The sequence below is a fragment of the Dermochelys coriacea genome, chromosome 25, assembly GCF_009764565.3.
Source record: "Dermochelys coriacea isolate rDerCor1 chromosome 25, rDerCor1.pri.v4, whole genome shotgun sequence".
NCBI lineage: Eukaryota > Metazoa > Chordata > Testudines > Dermochelyidae > Dermochelys > Dermochelys coriacea.
Genome location: NC_050092.1, coordinates 15,969,901 through 15,993,793, shown reverse-complemented (window position 1 = coordinate 15,993,793; position 23,893 = coordinate 15,969,901). Strand labels below are relative to the sequence as shown.

The 23,893-nt window shown below is 46.5% G+C and overlaps 2 protein-coding genes across 3 annotated transcripts in view; one reads left to right on the top strand and one right to left on the bottom strand.

The window, feature by feature from the left end:
* The first annotated feature begins 6,082 nt into the window (after positions 1 to 6,082).
* F2RL3 (F2R like thrombin or trypsin receptor 3) lies at positions 6,083 to 10,510 on the top strand. The gene is made up of 2 exons (XM_038383684.2): positions 6,083 to 7,073; positions 8,453 to 10,510. Exons 1-2 carry the CDS (start codon positions 6,983 to 6,985, stop codon positions 9,529 to 9,531), a joined length of 1,170 nt encoding a protein of 389 aa, XP_038239612.1. The 5' UTR covers positions 6,083 to 6,982; the 3' UTR covers positions 9,532 to 10,510.
* Positions 10,511 to 11,197: 687 nt separating this feature from the next.
* Positions 11,198 to 23,893, bottom strand: part of CPAMD8 (C3 and PZP like alpha-2-macroglobulin domain containing 8) — a 97,184-nt gene continuing 84,488 nt past the window's right edge. Inside the window, exons 42-44 of one of the 2 annotated variants that reach the window (XM_038383664.2) lie at positions 16,401 to 16,563; positions 14,682 to 16,073; positions 11,198 to 14,454 (exon numbers count right to left, since the gene is read on the bottom strand). In XM_038383664.2, the coding sequence (XP_038239592.1) occupies position 16,073; positions 16,401 to 16,563 (164 nt within the window). In that variant the 3' untranslated portion in view covers positions 11,198 to 14,454; positions 14,682 to 16,072. Of the gene's footprint in view, positions 14,455 to 14,681; positions 16,564 to 23,893 lie in introns of both variants that reach the window. The other variant, XM_043502818.1, reaches the window with a different exon arrangement.

Here is a 23,893-nt window from a genome sequence, read left to right as displayed (position 1 = left end):
ATATGTGGACAGAGTTGGCAACGGGCTTTGTTGCAAGGATAGGTTCCTGGGTTAGTGGTTCTGTTGTGTGGTTGCTGGTGAGTATTTGCTTCAGATTATATTTACCATGTTCCTCTTTCCACCTCCTTTAAATACATCCATATGAACACCTTACCTGCCTGGCACCTGGATGGGGTCCTAAATTCAAACTGAGTGACATCATGAAAGGTCAATTTACATGTCTAATCCTGTTGCCCTATCAACATCTACAAGAAGCAATTCTATAAAGGAAATGCCAACTGAACAGAAACAACCAGCTGCAGCCTGCATCCTGGGGCTGCTTCCTGGGAGGGTTATGTTGGGAGTGTCATTCTATGGTAGGGTGGGCAATTTTTTGGCCCGAGGGCCACATCGCGGTGCGAAACTGTATGGAGGCTGTGCCTCCCCAAACAGCCTGGCCCCCGTGCCCTATCTGCCCCCCTCCCACTTTCCACCCCCGACTGCCCCCCTCAACCCCCCCACCCCTCCAACCCCCCCTGCTCCTTGTCCCCTGACTGCCCCCCCAGGACCCCACCCCTATTCCCCATCCCCTGCCCTCCCGAACCTCTGCCTATCCGACCAACCCCTGTCCCCTGACTGCCCCCCAGGATCCCCTGCCCCATATCCACCCCCTGGCCCCAGCCCCCTACCATGCAGCATTTCTGAAGCAGCATGTCTGGAGCCATGCCACCCGCCGGAGCCAGACACGCTGCTCTGCATGAGTGTGCAGCCCCGCCGCAGCATATCTGGGGGGACGAGGGGGAAGGGCTGGGGTCTTGCCTTCCCAGCAGGAGCTCAGGGGCCGGGCAGGATGGTCCTGCGGGCTGGGTGTAGCCCGCGGGCCATAGTTTGCCCACCTCTGTTCTATGGTCTTTCTTAAACAAGCCATACTTACACGGACTCTACCTCATACTTCCTGGACTCTACCTGGGAAGCAGAGACTTTGAAAAAGATTTGGTGGTCATGGTAGATAATCAGCTAAACATAAGCTTACAGCAACACTGTAAAGGGCTAGTGCAATCCTTGATACATAGATAGGAGAGTCTCAAGTAGGAGGAGAGAGGTTATTTTGCTTCTGTAGTTGGTGCTGCAACTGCTGCTGGAATATTGTGTCCCAGTCTGGTGCCCCCAATTCAAGAAGATGTTGATTCATTGGAGAGGGTTCAGAAATGAGCCATGAGAATGATTAAAGAACATGCCTTATAAAGATGCTCATCAATTTAGCTTCAAAGAGAGATTAAGGGGTGGCTTGATTACAGTCTATAACTACCTACCTGGGGAACAACAATTTCAATTGGCTCTTCAATCTAGCAGAGAAAGGCATAACATGATCTAAGGGCTGGAAGTCAAAACTCGATAATTCAGACTGGAAATAATGTATACATTTTTAAATGGTGAGTAATTAACTACTAGAACAACTTGCCAAGGGTTGTGATGGATTTTACAGCATTGACATTGTTAAAAAATTAAGATTGGATATTTTCTGAACAATCAGCTCTAGGAATTATTTGGGGATCTACTGCCTGTGTTATACAGCCACTCAGACTAGATCACAATGGTCCCTTCTGGCCTTGGAAGCTATTGAATACTGGGGAAAAATCCAGCAAACCACAGCTATTTAAAAGTGAAGAAAATGGCTGACTGGCTGGTGGGTTTGGGTCAGAACGAGGACCATGGACCTAGGGTGATGCATGCTTAGAATAAGGTATAGTTACTCTGCACTAGTACTGTGCAGGGCACTTTACCCTGCAGAGAATGACTGAATCCTACTCTCAAGATGCTTACAATCAATAGGCAGCTGCATGCAGGAGGAGCAACACCACAGGTTGAGGATTAGGTGTGCATAGGCGCCGACTCCGAGAGTGCTCCGGGGCTGGAGCACCCCTGGGGAAAAATTAGAGGGTGCTCCGCACTCACCAGCGGCCAAGCTCCCCCGGAATGTGCCACAACCCATTCCTTCCCCTCCCTCCCAGTGCTTCCCCCTGCCACCTAACAGCTGTTTGGCAGTGCTTAGGACTTTCCAGGAGGGAGGGGGAATGCGGCACATTCAGGGGAGGAAGTGGAAAAGAGGTGGGGAAGGGGGTGGAATGCGGTGGGAAGGGGGCAGGCTGGGGGGGGAAGGCAGGGTGGGGTGGGGACTTTGGGGAAGGAATGGAATGGGGGTGAGGCAAGAGTGGGGCAGGGGCGGGGCCAGGGGCAGGGCAGGGGTCGAGCACCTCATAGGGCAGAGGGGAAGTTGACACCAATGGGGTGTGGAACTGGGGGAGATGACTGTGAAAGACCACAGAGTCACAACCTAAGCCAGGGGGTTGCAATCTTTTTTCATTTACAGATCCCCTAACTACTTTGAATGGAGGTGCAGACCCCTTTGGAAATCTCAGACATAGTCTGTGGCCTGCTGGGGTTCCGCAGATCAGAGGTGTAAATCACTGGTCTAAGCAGTTAGGGAGGCTGATACAAAGTAGTACACAGGGAACATTTCACATGTCTAACGCCACCTTCTCCATAAGGGCTCCTTGAAAAAGTAAAATTGGAGCAGGGACTTAAGAGATGGCCAGAAGAGATGTGCCATGGGGGTAGAAAAGGGTAGAGTTTCAGTCTTGCAGGTTTCAGAGTAGCAGCCGTGTTAGTCTGTATTCACAAAAGAAAAGGAGTACTTGTGGCACCTTAGACACGAACAAATTTATTTGAGCATAAGCTTTCATGAGCTACAGCTCACTTCATCGGATGCATTGAAGTCCTGCAGGTTGTGAGGGAGGAAAGCCTGGGGGCTTCTAAGGAAAGGGTATGGAGTGAGATCCCAATGAGTAGCTGGGGTAACAGAAGGGGATGAGAGGAGGCAGGAAGGTCGTGGAGGGCCCTGAAGGTGAGGAAGAAAAACTGGAATCTGATGTGTGAAGTGACTGGGTGCTGTGGGAGGGAAGTTAAAGGAGTGGTGACGGGTGAAGTGGCTGTAGTTGGTGACTAATGCCACAGCAGAGGTTGGTCAGATGGTCGGAGGGGAGTGTCAGGAAGAGGCTGCAATTCATCTCTTTAGCTGGGTTGAGGCACCATGGGAGGCTCATGGTTAAAAGATCCATAATTTCTATTTATAACGGTCAGCAGTAGCTTCCTGTGTCTTGTGGTTCCAAGTTGGATGTGACTGACGTTCAGTGGCTGAGGAAGGCAGGGCCAGAGCCGCATTCATGGAAAATGTGAGGTTATGCTGATGCTAGTGGAAATAATCCACACGTTTGTCTGCAAAGCCATAGCGCTGCCCTGGTATCTAGACTACAACCACCATCTTAAGTTAGGGCAGGTGCCCAGCTGAACTGAGGTTTCTATCTTGATACCCAATGGTTTCAAACTGACATTCCCTAGAGACATGAAATGGGGATCTTGGGATGAGAAATAACCTTTTGGCTTCTCTTTCCTGCACTATATCTGCCAAGCTCTTGAAAATCTGAGTCTGGGGTAGCTCTTTCATAATTTTCTTCAATAGCTCTACAATCCCTGGCCTGCTCTTCCTGTGTACCCCCACAGGCTGGGAGCGCTGGGGCAAGAGTATTCTTTGTACCTGGAGATAATCAACTGCACAATTAATTGCCTTAAAATCAGCTTTGTCCCCCCACAGGCAAGGATCACACTACTGTCACTGCTCATTAGCATCTCTTCGAAACCTCTGTCACTAACATGTTCAAACAATCTGTTCTGCACCAAAAGCAATCAGTAACAATCCCACAGCATCTACAAAGGAAAGGATACAGCAATAAGTAACCTCTCCCTGCTCCACCCCAGATACCTGACCATAGAAAGCAGGGCTGTGATTTGCACACGATCTGAACAGATGATGTCTAATTTTTTGCATAGAGAGCATGAAAAGGATCCTGGTTGAGGCATGGAAAATATGTGGTCACATGAGTCACTCTGTAATGGTTCGTAAATCCTGGGAGAATCGCAAAAGCAAAACATCCAACATTGCATCTTCCCTGCCCAGTGGAACACCACCTCTGGACACGCTCGGCCCAAGGATGTGGGAATATGGCAAAAGCAAAGGAAATAGGATAATTTTCTCCTTGAAATAGAGGAATCTCATCAAACAGCAGCCAGGCTCGGATTTGCAACCTTCACAGAAGAGGCCATTCATAAGCGAACCAGAAAGAAATGAGCCATCAGTCATACTGCCAAACCAAATTCACAGTTCCTACTGCCAGGACTGTGGCTCCAGTGCTTAGGTCCTCGCTGAGACAGGCAGGCAAGAGCATTGTGGTGGGGCAAGAGCCTCCAAACATCAACTGCTGCCCCTCAGACAGTGTCACCTAACATTGGGCTGTCCTTCTGCTTCACTGTCATCAATGTCTCACTGGAGGATAAAGCAGTCTGGGTGGGGCTTTTGCCATTTTTTTGCAGCAATCAGGACATAGTCTGAATTTATCTGAGAGATGTGGGATAGGTTGGGGACTCCCACATAGATGTGGGATATAGACTTGGCAGAGCACAGAGGGGCTTAAAGTATTGAACAGTGAAAGTGCTCAAGGCCTAAGTAGCAGAGGAGGGTCAGGGCTTGGGGAATATCTGGTGGGAAATGACAGGGTGACATGCTCAGGCAGGTCCCCAGAGGGCCCTTATGCAGCTGTAAATGGTTGTAAAATGGGTCACCCTCCTAATATTGTCACCATATATAGACAGTAATAGTCTTTTGTTCCTCCAGACCATTCATTAGCAGGGAAGAGCTGGCAGGCCTTCCTGCAGGTTTATTCAGTAACGAGGCTCTGGAAGCACAGTTCCTTCCTAGGGGAGGGTCACTGACATTCAGCTTTATCTCCCCAGCTACAGAGCCATCCTGTGAATCCTTGTCAGACAGACATCATTTCCTCTTTGGTGGGGCTGTGCTCAGCATTCCTGACAATTATCAGCGGAAGCATGAAGCCTTCATCAAACTCCAAGATCATGCTGCGGCTGTTTATATTTTACAGCACTTTGTGCTGGATCTGACCTACTCAGATGAAAATAGCTCATTGGGTTCACACACAGTTTTTCAGTAAATTGCTTCAGTGAACTCAGGAAAGGGGCCAGAGAGACCAACATCCCTTCTTTAATCCAGAGCAGGTACAGACCTGACAGCAGCAGGGCCAGCGAACCAGAATGACTCTGGCCTGGGAGCTGGTCTCACATGGAACGTGCTGAAAACTATCAATTGCCCTGAAATGAGGCTGCAGCCTCGATAAAACTCCAGCTGGTCACTCAGCCTGAGCTGGTTTGTGAGCGAAGCGAGGCCCTGCCTCTTAGGACAACCTGCTGATCTGCAGCCCTCATGCATTTCAAAACATTGCCTGCAGCTGAAGCAGAGCCCTATGTGTGCTGGATACCACTGAGCCACCAGGAAATGTCATGAATCCAGAGGAGACAAGGCCCCTTGGCTAGTGTGCCATGAATGTAAATTTCTTTCTTCAGGCCTGGGAGGAAAGATGGAGGTGCAGGCGGCTGCCAGGGGCTGTTGAGATATCTGATCCTGTTTGTATGGGTTTATATTCTGAACTGACTCTGAGGTGGCCATACTTGTCATGTCCAGGAATATTCTGGAGCAGACCCAAATTAGAGTAATTTGACTCAGAATTTAGCCTTGACAATGAGAGAGGGCGCTGCAGTACCAAGAGCTGGAAATCTCCAGCCATGAGTCTGTCTATATCCTTTTGCTGACATCAGAAATGACTCTATGCTCAGACTGCACAGCACAATGAGACAAACCACTCGACACAGACATGGCCTGTGACCCAAGAACCCCTTAATGCCATCTGGCAAGGCAGTTACAGGAATCTCATAAGGCTGGTGTGTACATTCTTGTTTACCAAATAATGTCATGTGAGGTCTCAAATGAAAGGGGGAGGATCACACTGGTTATTAATTTCATTGTAAAATGTATGTACAGATACAACGTAACAAGTTATGTATATATACTGAAAATATGCATCAAGATATTAGGCACCAGCGGAAGTATAAAACGTTTCAGTCACACAAGAGATGTTTATGCACCTGTCTCTTTGTCAGGATGTAAGTTAAGCATTGTAAACTAACACAATGAATGCCTATTTATGTATCAAGTCAACAAAGAGATGTGAAGTCAACAGGGAGGCAGCACACAGGAAAAAACAAGCAAAGTGTAGTTATCCTGGCTGTGTGCAAAAACAATGAACTTTGGGGGGATATGTAGAAGGCAAAGAAAAGACCCTCATCTCATCCTGCAGGTAGGAGGTAAACAGACGGTACATTTACATTAATGGAAATGGGATCTCAGCCAACCTAGAAGAAAACTTTGGGTGAGATAAAACTTCTTTAGACAAGAGATTAACCTGGTTCTTAGGTTTAGTCTCTAGAAAGTGTTATGATTTTATTTTAAATGTAACCATTTTTTCCGAATAGCCTTAGTTTCTATAGCCTGAATCTCTAGACTATGATAATAAACATTCTTGTTTTCACAGTAAATATAGCTCCATGCTGCAGTGTTAAGCCAAGTGCTGGTACAGAGCTGAGTTTTACAAGTTGGTGTGCACTGTTCCTTTAGAAACAGCAGAACTGGTATCTTCGTAGTGTTCAGCGGATAAGGGGCTGGACAAAGGGTAGACCTATTGTTAACCTGCAAGGCAAAGTAAGGGCTGGCATAGCCAGGGGAGTGTGCTTGAGTGGCTAACAGGCAGGTGGTGTTAAGGAGCTGATACCCAGCTAAGCACAAGCCGGTGGTGGGGGTAACAAGGTGACTCTCAGTCCTGGGAACCCAAGAACCATCACATGGTCTGACCCAGATGGAGTGTTTTGGCAGCTCTCAATATCCTTTGTTCTTTTTTCTGCAAGAAAAGTCAGTGGAGCCCCAGCCTAGTGTTTCCGTAAGTTAAGGGCTGGGAACAGGAAATTAATAGTCAGGGCTATTAATACTGCCTTCCCCAGGCAGCTCTGAACAGAGCAGCACATCACAGGCTCCCTTCACAGCATGGAGATCTCCTGGTGTACATTCCTATCATACAGGCACATACTGTGGTGTAGCCTCTGGGGACTCTGCTTGGCAAGTCCGGACTATGATGGTGAGTGAATGGGCATCTCGGGGTGAAAATCTTACTGCTCCCTTTGTTCCCTGGCATCTTTCTGTGGCTCCCAAGCAAGCACTTGCTATGAGGGCAATGGACACAAGCAGCAGTGATGGGCAAACGTGCCAATCTAATGAAGGAGAAGACACTGAAGGTGTTTGTTGAGGGAAAAGTGGGGAGGAATTATAGTCAAAGGGGGAACAAAAGAGAAACCGGAGAAACCGAAAAGGCAGTTGTGGAGCTTGAGCCTTGCCTGAGGAGCAGCTCCTGCCCCTTTTTCTTGTTTTGACCCCCCTGTTTAATGTGAAGCAGTACTGCTCGTGCTATAGGTTCAGGAATAGCTCTGTGGAGGCCACGCGCTGACTGTCCTGTATGGACATCAGCCCCAGTGCAAGGAGCTCACAACCTGGTATGGACCCCAGCCAAAGTTGTTCAGTGGCATAAAGTACCATCAGCTACCACTAGGAGCTGATTTGATTTCATAGAGGTGAGGTCAGGATTCTGAACACATATCAAAGATCAGCAACTGGGAGAGACGTATCTCTCTGCCTTTGCCAAAGAGCCCAGTATGGACTGCCGGAATTTGCCATCCATGGAGTTACTTCTGGCTGACTCAATTTGTGTCACCTGTACCCCCTGAGTGGCAGATCCCAGTGCTCTGTGGTGCTCAGTCCACAGGTAACCAATAGCTACACACCAGCAGCAGTGCAAAGGTATCACAAGCTGTGAGAAACAGCATGACTCCAAGGAATTGTGTGGGTCCTTGTACTTTGACAACGGCTGATCAAAGTAACTGGGCCCTAGAGAGAAGGTACAGGAGCTGCTGGAGGGAATTAGAACTTTCTCAGAATGAGATAATTTGATCTGCTTTTTGAGGTTGTCCTTTGCACGTTTGCTTCTGCTGTTTAGTTAATTTGTGCACCAATTACATTTTCTGCTTATGGTATGTCACATGACAGCCAGAGACCTTAAATTCTTCTGATTGGAACTCATTATGTTAAACTCCCTCCCCGCAACCCCAGAGCTCACCTTAGCATTAGCATGGTTGCCCTGCTGTGAAGTAGCTGGGCAAACTTCACCAGAACCTCCTCTCAGCCTTAGATCTTCATGTTCAACCCTGAAATAGGGACACTTGCCAGTTGGGATTTGTTTTGTTTTACTAAGGGGTTCTAGCTAATTACAGAACCAGCCAATGGAGGCTATGAATAATATCTATGCTGCTTCCCAGCCCCCGCACCCTGTGGTGGGCACACTGTCTCATTAGAATGCAAACCCCTGGGGGCATTGGGGCAGGAAACTTGTCACAAGCCCTGCCTGCAAAGTGCAAGCACACTGGGCCCTGCACGAACAGTAACAGACTATGTTTGCACCACTAGATTACTCTCAGAACAGCACCAACGAGCAGGTGATTACATCGGCAAACACACTGTGTCCCCGGGCCATCCCAGGAGAGAAAGTGACTCGTGGCAACATCACCTACCTGTCCATCCATGAGGACTCCCGCTCCCAGCTGAGCAGTGCAGTCACAGTGTGGCTCATCCCCTGCCTCTATTCTGCTGTCTTCCTGGTGGGGCTGCCAGCCAATGGGCTGGCCCTTTGGGTCCTAGCAACTAGGATTGAGAAGCTGACCTCCACCATCTTCCTGATGAACCTGGCTGCAGCTGACCTGCTCCTGGTGCTTGTGCTACCTTTTAAGATCTCTTATTACTTCCTGGGGAACCACTGGCCCTTTGGGGAGGGCCTGTGCCGGCTTACCACTGCCTTTTTCTATGGGAACATGTACTGTTCTGTGCTACTGCTCATGTGCATCAGTGTTGACCGGTACCTGGCAGCAGTGCACCCTTTCTTCTCCCGCTCCTTCCGCAGCCCAGGCTTTGCTGCCTGCACCTGCATCAGTGTTTGGCTCATCACTGCCATCTTCACCTTGCCCTTGACCCTCTTGCAGCAGTCCTACCCCCTGGATAACTCCAATATCACTCTGTGCCATGACGCCCTCCCCAGGCATGAGGATGCAGAGTACTACTATTACTACTTTGTGTGCTTGATCGTCTGCGGCTTCCTTGTCCCCTTAGTAGTGATGTTGTTTAGCCACTGCTCAGTGCTGTGGATCCTGCTGGGCAGTGGAGAGAGGTATGCATATGCCATGAAGCTCACTGTCCTCGTGCTGCTCACAGTCATGGTGTTCTACACACCCAGCAATGTCCTTCTCCTTGTCCACTATTCCAACAATTGCTCCAAGCTCTATGAGGACTTGTACGTCAGCTACATGGTGAGCCTGGCGCTCAGCAGCTTCAACAGTTGTGTTGACCCCTTTGTCTACTACTATGTCTCTGAGGACTTCAGAGACAAGGTGAGGCGGAGAATTTTCAGCCGCAGCAAGCGAACAATCACATCTCTGAAAACCTCTAAAGAGACTCTGCCTCAGAAGAGCTCCCATTCACAGTCCCTGGTGTGAGGTACTGGCATCCCTCACTCTCATGGCATCTGCTCACTCCAGGGCTGAGGTTCGGACACAGAGTAGAGCTCTGAGGTGCAGTCTAGGTAGGAAGTTAATCCAGGCAAGAAGGTGAAGGAGATAGATTCTTAAGACTGAATTCATCAGGCCCTTACAAACTCCTAAGAGGCTTGGAACCCAAATTTAGATGGTGACTGCTGTATGCATACTAACCTATAACAGGGACAGCACATATGACTTCCCATATGGCTGCTCTGCCCCCTTACTATGCTCACTGGGTGCTATAGGCAGGCTGTATAGTCGACTCTACATATAATAGGAGAGGTGCTGGGGGAAGGAACCTAGAGTGTTTGAGGGAAAAGTGGAAGCTTGGGAATGTATTTGCCCAGTATTAAAACCTGCCCAAGCAAACTGACCGAGGGGGGCTGGGGGCGACTTACAGCCACCCACACACTAGTCTCAGCCTCTGAGCCCACACATCTTGTGCATGGAACAATTTGGCTGGCATATCAGGTAGTTGCTCTGCACACAGCATGTGTCCTTACACAGGCAAAGTTAGAATCTTCTTACCTGACTTGGTAAACCCTCTGGAAATACCAGAGTCTCCTTTTCCTAGCAAAATCAATTTTATCCCTATTTCAGCAAAAATAAGTACATTTAGGGGAAGTAAAGAAAGAGTTTTGCCAGAATTAAGAGTTTATAGAGTAAGAGAGAAAGTGGGAGTCAGGACTCCTGGATTCTATTCCAACCTCTCTCTCTTCCACTGATATGCTCTGTGCCTTCAAATAAGCAATTTACTCTCCTTGCACCTCAGTATCCCTACCTGTAAAGTGAAGAGGATACTTATAAGGCTAAATTCATGAATGTTTGTAAAACACAGTGAAATTCTCACATGAGATGCATTGTTTCATGCTAATTATTCTGTGTGAATGAGGTGAAGAAAACTTATGCTCAAATAAATTTGTTAGTCTCTAAGGTGCCACAAGTACTCCTTTTCTTTTTGCGAATACAGACTAACACAGCTGCTACTCTGAAACCTGTCTAATAAGCTGCTTCTCACTTTGCAAATCCTCAGCCCATTGCTGGTAAGAAATGTACAAACAATATCCACCCATTCCCTTTACGCAAAATGCTCTGCTGTTCAGCACTTGTTATTTCTTCGAAGCAAACTGCCTCTCTTTAGTATTCAGAGTAGCAGCCATGTTAGTCTGTATTCGCAAAAAGAAAAGGAGTACTTGTGGCACCTTAGAGACTAACAAATTTATTAGAGCATCAGATGCATCCAATGAAGTGAGCTGTAGCTCACGAAAGCTTATGCTCTAATAAATTTGTTAGTCTCTAAGGTGCCACAAGTACTCCTTTTCTTTTCTCTTTAGTATGTTACGAAGGGAGACCAGCTTGTGCCCAGGAAAAAGGATTTTCATGTCTCTTCAAGACAGGATATTAATGAAGCATTGAAAACTCCCACACTGGAATCCCACACTTCTTTTGTGTAACCTCTGCTGAGACCCAACCACCCCACCACCCCCACCAAAAGAGCTGATCATGCTTGCAGCTGGATTCAGGAATGTGTTACAAATGTGACAAGTTACAGCCACTGTATCCCTCAAAACAAAACTGAAGGCACCTCCTGGCAAACAATGAAGCAGAAATGGATGGGACACCAGAAACTCCTTAGAACTGTTGAATACTTTGATACTGCTGATATGTGTATTAATGTTGTCCTCTCAGTGCTCAGAGCCACAGCCCTGCACTATGCCCCCCCTGCAGTATTACAAAGCAGATGTTAGTAGAGAGGAGAGGAAGACAGAATTGTTTTAGAAATCAGTTTTTAATAAAATATTCATCAGTGTCTAAAACAACCCCTTTTCTGGACTCATACTAACATTTGTGTGAAGAAAACAAAAATGATCACAAAGCTGGGGTTTTGGTTTTTTTTTTAAATATTACTGGTGAAAAACTAGAGCCTATTTCCTATAGGTGCAATACTCAGAATGCTGAGAAAATACCAGCTGCTGAATGCAGGAGAGATATGATGGAGTTGGGCCAAGAACCAGGGCTATCGTCACTCCACCAGAAATAGCACACATGAGAAAACAAAAACTGAGCAGAAGGGATTTTTTTAACATTAAATTGACAGAGACATATTTCTAAATTGACAATCTACTCACAATAATGAAATCCAGATTATTGCGCATTAAAGAATCAATGTCAGCAAAGCAAGTGCTGCTGTTTTCAACTCAATTTTTAAGGTGGTTGAATCTTTTTCTATTTGTTGTCTATTAAGTCTGATCAAGAAGGGGGAAAGGAGGAATGTGTGGACAAGAAAGAACAAAAGAACTTTTGATTTAAAATAAATATCATGGTAATGATTGCTCCTGATAATATTCATGTACAGTTACAGATATAAATACTAATTTCATTGGAGGGATTACAAGCAAAATCACTGATAACTAGAGAAAGCTATCAAGTCTAATTAGCAAAGTACCTTGGTATAAACAGGCGCTTCTGTATCTCACAGACTCACTGGAGTTTCTCTCCCCTTCATGTTGAATCATTGTCAGAGGAAAGGAGAAGACTGTCTCTAAGCATGCGAGAGAAATGGTTCCAAATTGGCAAAAATCCCAAAGCCCAGAGGAAACCCCACTGCTTGTCTGCCCTCTTTCATTCTCAGCCACCACACCCTGTTTTTTTGCTGGGCTAAAAATCTCTCTCTTCTCCCACAAATAGCATTGAGGAGCTGATCCTGACAATGCAGATGGTCTGGGCCCTCAGTGCTCTGTCCTCTTAGCCCTCTCAGAGACAGGTGTGTGACTGAGAAGCCACGGAGCAAACACTGGGTATAAGCCTGTGAATGATCTAGAGTGTGAAGCCCCCACCCTGGGCCCAGTGGCTTACAGGGGACATATTCCCAGATGGAACATGTACTGGAACCAGCTCTTTGATGAGGGAGGGAAGGACAAGAATTTAATTTGCCTTGATAAGAGAATTATGATAATAGAAAATGGGGACAGTGAGTCTGGGAAAGGGAGAATGCAAGTGTGCATAATAGCTGGGCCTTCAACTGGGGCAAACATGGACTCCAATGCGTAAAGTTACTCCAAGCAGCACCTACCTGTGGGTATAAGGCCTTCCTGCCTCATCATTGCTGTGAGGGGCGGAAAGTACCAGCTGCTCTTCTGTATTTGTATGTTTCTTTCCTTGGATCCTTAAATAAACAGCCTGTTTAACTGCAGCAAGAAGTTGGCTGTGGGGGAGATAGACTACAGCATTGCCAGCATGTCCTTAGGAACAAAGGAAGTTCTACCCTTGGGGTGGAAAAGGAAATTGATGGCACTGACTACCCTGCAGGTGCCAAGGTCACAAAAAGTGTTCTGGCCAGGAGACGATGCACAGGATCTCTACTAACCTAGAAGAGCTCTCTAGCCTTATGGGTACCAGGGAATGGTGAACCCTAGCACAGTAATTGGAATACAGAAAGCAGCATTGGCTGGTAGTTAGAGCAGGGAACCTGCAAGCAAGAGACCTGAATTTTAATCCCAGCTCTGCCACAGACTTTTAGGGAGTCTCAGCCTTTTTGTGCTTGTTCCTCCAGTGATAAACCTGAGATGACGTTCACTTTCCTGCCTGTTGGCTACACCCAGAGCCCCTCTAGTGATGGGAAGAGTAGTAATGGGCAGTGGGTAAGGGCAGTGCCAGCAGACCCCATCCTCCTGCTGTGGGTAATAGTGGAGAGCCTTTTTTGAATACTAAATTGGTGTTTTACAGTTAACAGAGAGCCAGGGAAGTGATGGGAGCTAGGTCTGTACTTGGCCAAAGCTTGGGGGAATTCATCCATCTCTACCCTCTTGTGTGCTGGGGTCACACCAGCTCCGCCTGCCCAAGGAAGGTGCCCAGCAGGGGCAGCACATCATGTGGGTGGTATTAATCAGCATATAATTATAATTAATCAACTAAAACAGAAAACCCCATAAAACACCATTAATCTAATGAGACAATGACACCAACAAGTCTGGAAGCAAAGGGAGAGAGAGGGAGGTTGGGGACCGTGGAGCCAGGCATGAGGATTAGAGCTCCCAGCTACAGGAGGCCAAGGAGCCTGGCCCCAATCACATGGAGCCTTGCCCAAGCACAAGGAGTGGAGGGCAAGAAGCCAGATCACAGCCATGTTATTAAGGTGACAGTTCGTGTCTCACTCTTCCAGCCTTCTGGCCTTATTGAGTGCTGAGGCTGGTACGAGCAAACAACAGGGCTGTATTGTGAAGTCCCAATGTTTTTAAAAGAAGAAAATGACTCTCACTGTAGCTTGCACTAGACCTGTTATTTACCCAGAGGATAAATATTGACTTATGCTGCCATGTGTACACAATAGCCAGTGCTTGCCAGGTCAATTGCTTGCTGGAAGCAGCGCCAGCAGAGATGGAATGTAGTCTGAAGGCATTTGTTTACCTGCTAGGCAGGAATAGAGCAGCTGGTGCTTCGGCTGTGCTGTGGGGCACCGTTAGGATGTAGTCCATTCACACACATTAAAAAGACACAGCAAAATCTCTACCGAGAAGCAGGACATGTACACAAGCAGGCCACCTCAGGATCCTCAGAGAAGAGTTCAGATCAGCAGGGGAAGGAGTGATTTGAAAACTAGCCAGCAGAGATAATCTGGAATTTATGGGCATTTCAGAAACTGAGCTGTGAGCTCAGGTCTTCTACCATGTCACATATGTTTGGGACGTTTGAAGGCTGGAGCAACTTCTCAACCCCAGCTTGAGAGACTGACACTGGAAACTTAAGAGCCACCACAGCTAAGGAAGCTCTCTCTTGCTCAGCACTCTGGGCAAGAACCAATACTTGAAAAATGGAACTCGGCTTGACTACATGGGGAAATTGGCCAGAATAGCTTTTATGGAAGAGCTCCCTGCATGGACACTATTCCAGAATAAAAAGAAAAGGAGTACTTGTGGCAGCTTAGAGACTAACAAATTTATTTGAGCATAAGCTTTCGTGAGCTACAGCTCACGTCATCGGATGCATCCGATGACGTGAGCTGTGGCTCACGAAAGCTTATTCTCAAATAAATTTGTTAGTCTCTAAGGTGCCACAAGTACTCCTTTGCTTTTTGCAAATACAGACTAACACGGCTGCTACTCTGAAACCTATTCCAGAATAAAACCACTTTATTCTGGAATAATCAGTGCACTCACAAAGTGCCCAAATTATTCTGGAACAGAGTGTCCACAAAGGGAGCTATTTCACAATAGCCATTCTGGCCAATTTCCCTCTATAGACAAGCCCTAAAAGTGAACTGAATTGGGCCTTTTCTTGTTTCCTTTCATGAACAAACACTCTCCATGTGGATTGACACCCCACTTTGTGCCACGGGGAGGATGGAAGCAGGGAGAGGAAACACTAAGACTATTCTGCAACAGGCAGATGCACGAAACTCCTCAAAGCAGAAAGACCCAAAATGTCTCTACTCCTGCACTTCAGAAACCGACAGCTTTTGCTCTTCATTTCACTGCAAAATGCATTGCTTAGACCCCAGCTGTCATTGCTTAGGGCAGTTTAGAAGACAGGAGCCAAAACTCTGTGATAAAGAGGAGGGGTTTGTACCTGCCCAGTAGCCCAAGGGCCATACAGACTGTGCACAGAAATCTACATCAACACCCATTGCACTGGGAGCCTGGTGGAAGAAGAGTAGAAATGGCTGGTGAAATCAGCCAAGCACTTAGAACACCATGGCCACAGGTCTCTTTTATTCTCATGCTGAAGTTACAAAGGAGAGAGTAACCAGAGGGCAAAGGCTAGGAAGCTGCAGGCTGCATTTGGCAGTACTTATTCCAGCAAGAATGGAGTTCAGCCACTTGACCCTAATCACCCCTATTGTGGGCATTCTTCCCAGGCAGAATCTGCAGCCATGTCGTGGACTGTTAGGCTTTTAACTCCTGTGGAGTTCACAGATGATTTCACTTCTTTTGGAGAATGCTCCCCCTGTCAAGTCTGATGAACAATGAACTCTCCTTTCTGCAGGGCAACATGCTGCTGGTGCAGTGGGCAGTAGGAGGGTGGTGGTCTGGGGTTGTTAAACGTTTGCTGTGGCATACTGAGCTAAAATACACTGCTTTTATTATTTTTAAAGAAAACTCCTCAGCCATCTCTCCTCAAACAGCAACTCAGCTGAGCACAGAGGTCTGGACTCAGTGTAGCTAGGAAATGATGTTGCAGGATCCTTGTAACATACTTTGAAGTGGTCTAAGGGTTTGAATTCCAGCCCCTGTTCTCCTTGCCTACAGTGAGGCAGCACATTAGTCTCCCATCCTTGAAATGACTCCTAAGAGGATTCACAAAAGGCAGGAAAATTGATAGAAAAATAATGCTGAGCACCCTGTTGGAGCTCCTGCCCCCCATCAGGAGGCAAAGCCTACAATTCTGAGGGTATCAGGAAGTAGTCATCATATGGTTTCTGTTCTGCAGCAGTTCATCTGTAGGAACAAACTCGTACAGGAGTTGATTCTGAGCCTCTTCTTTTTATTTTAAATTATTTATTTCTGTTGAAGAGAGAATATAATGAAGAGAAGTCATTTCCACCTCATGTTTCTTCTGCAGCAGTGGTTGGGCCAGGCAGGGACAAGCTTAAAAAGTCCATTTGAATTTACAATTTATGTTAGGAACTGACACTTCCAGGCATGCAGGTCCCAGCTGACATCCCAATGCGAGCCTAACCTGCAGCTGGTCCTCGGCCAAGGCAATTAGCAGAGTGATTATCAGTATGCCCCTTCTGCATTATTTACACTCACTCTAGACCCAGTGTCATGTTATACGATATCAGAACTTGATTAAAAAAACAGAACCTCCCCCTCACATCTCTCTCTCACCATTCTATTGTAGTCACCACTTCTTGAATCTTGTCCACTTCTCTCAATGTGCTGCTTGCTGTTGTCAGCTCTGCTGCAACCTCAAAGATGTCAGCTTCAGAAGCATAAGGGTCGTACTCGTAAGAGTAGTAGGACAGGTCTGACTGGAGCGCAGGGCCTTCCTCTGATTGAAAGGAAATAAAAAGAGGACATGCCTAAGCCAAAGGGAGCCTACCACAGACAGCTCTTCCGCTTCTCAGCAGGATATGATGGGTACTGGGGGGGAGTGGGGTAAGACACGAGAGGAGGCATGTTGGTCAGTCAGGGGAGCTGAACTCCTCAAACCTCTCAACTACAGAGGGGTAAGTGTATGCTGACAGCCCTGCATACATCTGAGACCTGGCACACAGGTCATTAAATGGTTCAATCCCAGACTACAGACAGCAGAGCTGCACTGCATCAGGATTTTCTATATTTCCTCCTTTGAGATTTGGGGGAAAATAAAAAGAAAGCTTGGAAAAAGCTTTTAAATTTTAAAAAAACACTAAGGCTATTTGTGTTTATTGTTGGCTGCGTGTAGGCTGGGGTGGGGTGAGGATGAGATGGCATACACACATTGTGTGTGCGGTGCTCATTCTGTGAGGGCATGCAGATCCTATAAAAAGAAGCAGATATTTGTTTAAAGAAGTTCATTTCAAATTACTTAATTACAAATTTTTTGAAAAGTTGAAAGTTCCTGTTTCAGGTACCAGAGTAGCAGCCGCTCACGAAAGCTTATGCTCTAATAAATTTGTTAGTCTCTAAGGTGCCACAAGTACTCCTTTTCTTTTTGTTTCAGGTACATCTCTGCTCTCTGCAGTTCCCTGCCCTCGAGGCAGAGGATACTGCTCCATCATAGGAAAAAGGGGAGGAGAAAGACGCAATCCCCACACAATTCAATAATGGGATTGGACACAGCACCTTTCCATATGTATGGGGCGCCAGCAGAAGCTTTAATGGCTGAATCAGGGAGTTTAATCTTCTGAAAACTATTATACATTAAGTAGAGATACAGCCTGGTCTGTTGGTTAGAACCAAGGAATGGGACTCAGGACCCCATGGCTCTGTAGCCAGCTCTCCTACTGACTATCCATGCGAGTCTGAGCAAGTCACTTCCCCTCTCTGCGCCTCAGTTTCTGCACTGGTAAAATGTGGAGAAGAATACTGACCCAGCTGAGTAAGGTCCTTTGAGATCATCAGATGAAAGTTACAATTTTAAGTATCATTACTAATAAAAACAAGTACTAAGTCAGCTTATAGTCAATGTTAGAGCAATATACTTTGTTCAAGTTCCAAGGGAGATTGGTTTATGTATCTGGATTGCTTGTCAGCCAATCTGATCACAGATTTTTGGCTTGATCATAGCAGGTGGTGCTGCTGGAGCCTCTCCCTCCTCAGGACCATCCCACTGACCTAGTAACTAGCTGGAGTGGGGCATGTGTAGCTGGGGCAAGACTCTCCATTTCAGCTGACTGACAAGCTACAGAAGAGCTACCAAAGGATAAGAAAGGGACAGAGCCTTCAGGAGTGTGATTGGGATGTTCCCTCTACCCTATCGTAGATATCGGATTCTCGTCTGGGAAAGGTCACTCACTCGGCATGTTTCCCATACAGAGCAGGCTATCATTATCTACTTTGGGTGACCTGCAAGGTGTCCAGAGGATAAGAGCACTTTCTGAGGAAGACAGCTGAAAACATCCCAGGATATAACATGTCCTTATTTTCAGAGCTTCTCCTTTCTCCTGCAGTCTGGACCGAGTTGCTTAGCCTCCCTGTTGGCTTCGCTCATGTGACTACTCCAATCCAAGCCCAAGCAAACTGCTCACTTTATTCCACTTGCTACAGGGAGGGAAAGTCCCAACATAATATTTTGTTTTATTTAACAGGAACCCTCTCCAAGGCCTTTGAAAAATGTTTGTACTCCAGAAATAACAATCTGGAAGACCTTTTCCTACCTTCCACACCATCCCAGCCTTAAGGCAAGGGACCACTTTCCTGAAAGGAGAGTCAGTCTCCATGCTCACTCTTTCTTGGCCTCCTCCATAGGAGAACCTGTCAGATCATGAGATCGTTCTATGAATAGATGAGTGCTGTCCACCAGGGATGGAATTAAGATCACAGTACTCACTCCTCCTAGGAATGCAACATTCAATTCAAAGCAAAGATGAAAGGCCAATGTTTCCTGTTATACACAAACTGCTCCCCCATCTCCAAATGTTTGTGCCTCAGCCAATCTTTGCTGCACACTGATGGGATGAAAGTAAAAAATGGCCCCTGGCCAACCCAATCAATCCTAAGCAGTTAATGCTCCTGCAAAGACTGTTCCAGCCAGCGGTGTCATGGTGTAGCTCCGTGGGGAGTAGAGTTTATTCCTGAACTCTGAAGTTGGCTGGGAGGCAATGTCTTCAGCACGTGGGGCTGGGTGGTTTTATAGTGGCATCAGTGGGCTTTGGAAGAGGCCCCAGACAGCCCAGCTCCAGCAGAAGGAGGGTCAGAGCTACAGAGACAGGGGATCCCTGGGACTCACTGGACTCCCCTTGTTACTTATTTTACATCAATGTGACAAGCAACGTAGAAAAGCCAGTCAGCCATAAATGTATGCTAGGTACTTACAGCTTGGTTTGCAACAAGGACCCTGCCCCAAAGAGATTACATTTTAAATAAAAGAGCATATGGCAGGGAGCTGAGGGACAGGAAACACTAACGGAGCATGGAAGGTGGGGGGGTCTTGTTGGAGCCATGCTGTTCATTTAGATTTTCTTCCTACTGTCCAATTTGTCAGCAGTTCCCTGAGGGAAGTAAGGTGATTCAAGTGTGAATGCCGCTCCCTAATGCCTACCCAGACAATTCCTGCAATTCTCTCCAACACAAGAGAAAATATCTGCGAGGCAGGGATGATCCATCTATTCATATGTGCCAGTCTGCAAACACATTTCTTGCAGAATAACAACCCCTGGTCCTATTGGGTCACTAGCGTCAGCTCCAGGACTGGGACAGTTACTACAGAAGACAGGATCTGGTGATGCACAGGAACTCATTCTCTGGCTTCTCAAGACCACATATTTGCTGGTGTAGTGCAGCTGATGGGTTTATTGAGGGGATGATCCTACTCATGTAAAGTAGTTGTTACCCACATTAGGAATTTCACTGATGTGAATGGGACTATACTCCTGTGAGTAACTTTGCCAGAGTGAGCCCAAGTACATTTCCAAGTTCCCCAGCAAATGAGCTAACAGGGAACTGGGTCACATTGTTCCCATTGCTGGGGTAACACAGCAAAATGCTAACAGTGAAATTATCACTCAGGGCCAAATGGAGCCTGCACAAGTGATACAGCAAATCACAAAGACTGCAGACAACGTAAACACCACGAACCTCTCCAATAAAATGGCACTTCCTGGTGATTAAGTCTGTACTGAGTTCATTCTTCCCCACCCACCTGAAACTTGATTTGGCTCCTGGAGTTTTACATCCCTTTAGGAAATCACAGATTTAGACACGGATCATCTGAACTTGGACTAGAGCCCCACAGCTCCTGAGCCGACTTAAACCAATCACATGCTTCATCACTAACAAACCAATGAGCCCAAATGGGAAGTGGGGGTGAGGAGGGATTCATTCACTTGTTGAACTTTGATTCATTTAATGCGTGGTTGGTTGGTTGGTTGACCTAAGATGAGCCCAGAGGATTATTTAGAGTCACATGCTGTTTGCTCTTCCTGAAGCAGGATTTAGCTTGTTTTATTTTAAAACGTTCACTCTGCCATGACAGCTCAGTGCAGAGAAGAATCTCTGCTTTCCAGGAGCTTCCTGCTTCCTACTGAAATGACCAAGGCACTCGGAGATCCTTTGACCCAGTCAGGCACAATTGTTTGTGTTTAAATGTACCTGTGCCTATGGTGAGCAAAAGGGTGCACATTTTAGACATTCAAATAAATAAGACATCTGGCATAACAGAGACCAGGTCATCTGTGAATTCCACCTTTATTGCCCTTGTCTATAGACAATGTGGCCAGCAGTACCTCTGTCTATAGTATAGTAACGCAGCAATGCCACTATAGTTAAGGTTGTGTCACAACTTTTGTTTAAAGGTCAACCTTTCTAAGTCCTCTAAAATCAATATGCTTAGACAGATCCTTTTAAAATTCATTTGTCTCAGGAGTTTGCAGAGTATGACTAGTGACCCAAACTAGGAGTCATTAGATCTAGGAGTTGCAGAGATAAAAGTCCCCAAAATATAGCCATTTTTCAAAAAAGTTTCTAGGGGGGGGGTTTTGTGGAGAGTTAGAACAGAGTCGGCACTAGGCATAAGCAAACTAAGCAATGTCTTAGGGCCCCAAGCTGCTCAAGGGGGCCTCCTATTCGCTTTTTATTATGTGTTGTGGTGAGGGGTCCCAAAAATATTCCTGCTTAGGGCCCCAATGAGCTAGCACTGCCTCTGAGTTAGGGGTCAAACTATTGCTGTGATGTGGATCAAAATCCACCAAGTTTTACCCGAGATAAAACATGGCACTCACTAAAACTCTGGGGGACCCAAATTGAGAATGGTATTTAAGAAAATATACATTTTTTACAGTCTGCATACACCAATGCAGAAAAACAGCTAGAGGGTTTCCATTCCCGCCATCTGAAGTTTTAAATCTCGAGTCTTGTAAGTGCTCTAAAATCCAAATGATTACTCGGACTGCTGTCTCACTGTGGCATGGGGTAACATTAGTGATCCAAATTTGGGGTCATTTGATCAAGGGGCTCCTGAGTTACAAGCGCCCCCAAAAATGGTTTCCTTCTGCTGCCTTGCACTGTTAAACTGAGAGGTACTATTGATTTGTTGAGTCACAGATCTCGTTGAGACTGATGGCTCTGCACTAACCCTTCCGGTAACACAACTTAGGATACATGAATCACACCCGCCCCATCCTCTCCCCAAGAGAAAAGGAATTTTGGACTGAATGGCCAGAAGTTGCTGCAATGTGAGAGTCATGGGTGGCACTTTTATTTTGGGATGAATGTAATCAAAGTATTCAGGAGAAAAAAATCAGACATGTGAATGCTTCCTGGGAGGGGAGGAGTATTAGGGGACAGAGGAGTAGGGGACTAGGGGGATAAGGGTTTGGGGCTGTAGTGAGAGGAAGGGGAAGAAATGCAGATGGGTGGCAGGGCAGAGGAGAGAGGTTGGTGGCTCAGGTGAGCGAGGCATGAGGATGAGGGGATCTGAAGGGAGATGTGGCAGGGAAACTGGGGGAACATAGGGACAGGGGCACCTGTCAACCCCACATTCTTGCCCCACTAGGGATCTGAGGCCCCCTCCCCGCCAGATAATATGGGGAGTCTTGCTCCTGTGGGCAGGGGCAGCAGAACTGGGGGAGGAGGGACTCATGCACCTTCAGTGGAAATATTGTGGGGCTCCACACCCATGTAAACTTGCACATTCAGCTGGGAACATCCCATTGAGATGAATGAGCCACTTCACACCTTTCAGAGCCTCCTATGCTGCAGACTGGTGCACAGAGTAGCCTTTTCCCTCCATCCTCCCTCTATCCTTCCCATTTAAAGGATGATACTTCTAAGTGCTCTAAAATCGGCATGTTTGCATGGATTTTCTTAAAGACTAACAGACGTATTGGAGCATAAGCTTTCGTGGGTGATGCATCCAATGAAGTGGGTATTCACCCACGAAAACTTATGCTTCAATACTTCTGTTAGTCTATAAGGTGTCACATGACTCTTTGCCACTTTTACAGATCCACACTAACATGGCTATCCCTCTGATATATGGATTTTCTTCAAATTCACTATGCCTTGTGGGAGTACAGAGTAGGGTTACTGACCCAAATTTGGGGTCATTTGAACCAGGTGTTCCAGAGATAAGCCACACAAAAAAATGACCATTTTTCTAAAAGTTCAGGGTGTTGGTTTTTTTTTTTGTTTTTGTTTTGCATAGACCCGAGAGATTCAAACTATTATGCCGTGATGTGGGACAAAATGGTCGTTGGGTCAGTCCGATTACCCATGCTAATGCCTGGCACCCTGGAGGCCCAAACTGTGGACAGTATTTCAGAACACATTCACTTCTTCGCCTGCGTAGATGTTCAGTCTGGAAGGATTACAGCGCGCATGCACCAATAAAGAAAAAAGACTGTCAGAGAGTGTTTCTACGCAGCTACTTTATGTTTGCCTGGGGTAGTTAGAGGGAATGTGCTGAGGCCACTACCCCTGCTGACCCCGCCACTGATGTTTCTAATCTGGACCTTTGTACACCTACTCAAAGATTTAATAATTTATGGTGCTTGCTACAAGTTGTCTGTGTTGTAACAGGTTTTTATTTTATGGGAGATTTACTGTGAACACAGCAACATAGTCAGCAGCCAGTCTAACCAAAATTTGTGTTATATCTGGTGGGCATGAGCCAGAGGACTTGGGGGGCAGGGCGGGAGAGGAGGCAGGGGACAGGGAAAGGGGTTGTGGCTGTGGAGGGAATGGGAAATGAGGATGGATAGGTGAGCCTTAGATTGGCTGTTTGAAAAACTGATATTTTAATAGCCCCACAGGGGGAAGGCCAGGGGTGAAGGCAAGTGGCTACTTCCTGATCTCAGGGCAGATTAATGTGATGTTTCCAAAGACAAACAGCACAGAGGATTGGAACTGACAGTGCAGGTACCTTGATCATTAAGGGAAAAAAAAAAAAAAAAAAAAAAACATGTGCAGGGCTAGGGTTGCCAATATGTAGATTCTGGGAAATTCCTAGATCACAAGGTTACAGAAGTTTTCAGGAGAGCAAGGAGTACACCATGACATGGGGATTACAAGCTGATTTGAGTGAATGCCTGCACTGGCATCATATTTTCCCCACTCTGCAGCAATGACTTAAAAGGTGGTGATTTACCTGATGTTGTGATTACTCACTCAGGCAGAAATGATCTGGGTCTTATTTTTGATGTACACTTGATGTACAGTGTATGAGAGCAGATTTGTATCACATCACAGGAGCTGTGATAGTTCTGTCTGATTTGGTTAAGTATCTGAATGATTGCAACGGTGATGATATGAAAGCTATTATTAGGTGCTGGAAGAACATTAAACAGGAAATTGGAGGGTTCATGGCTAACTGGAAAACATGTACTGTCTGGCATATAAACATTACAAGCGCTGACACCTCACTGTTCTTGGAGAGAGGGTATATCTATTGGATAGAGCTCAGAGGATCTCTTTCTCAAACATAAAAATGTCAGTATTCTGGAACATATATCCTGTCTGTGATTTGTCTCGCTGGCCTCAACACAAACTCCACCCCACCATCCATTTTGACACATGACCAGGAACATGATTCTACAGTAACTGTAATTGTCCTTCACTCCAGGCAATGCATGCAAGTTGGGTTATTGGAGGGGAGAAATAACAGCAACAAATATGTTTGCATACCAGGGAGTGAGGACTTTAAGAAGATGTGTTCCCTGCTTACACTGGGAGGCCTGGGT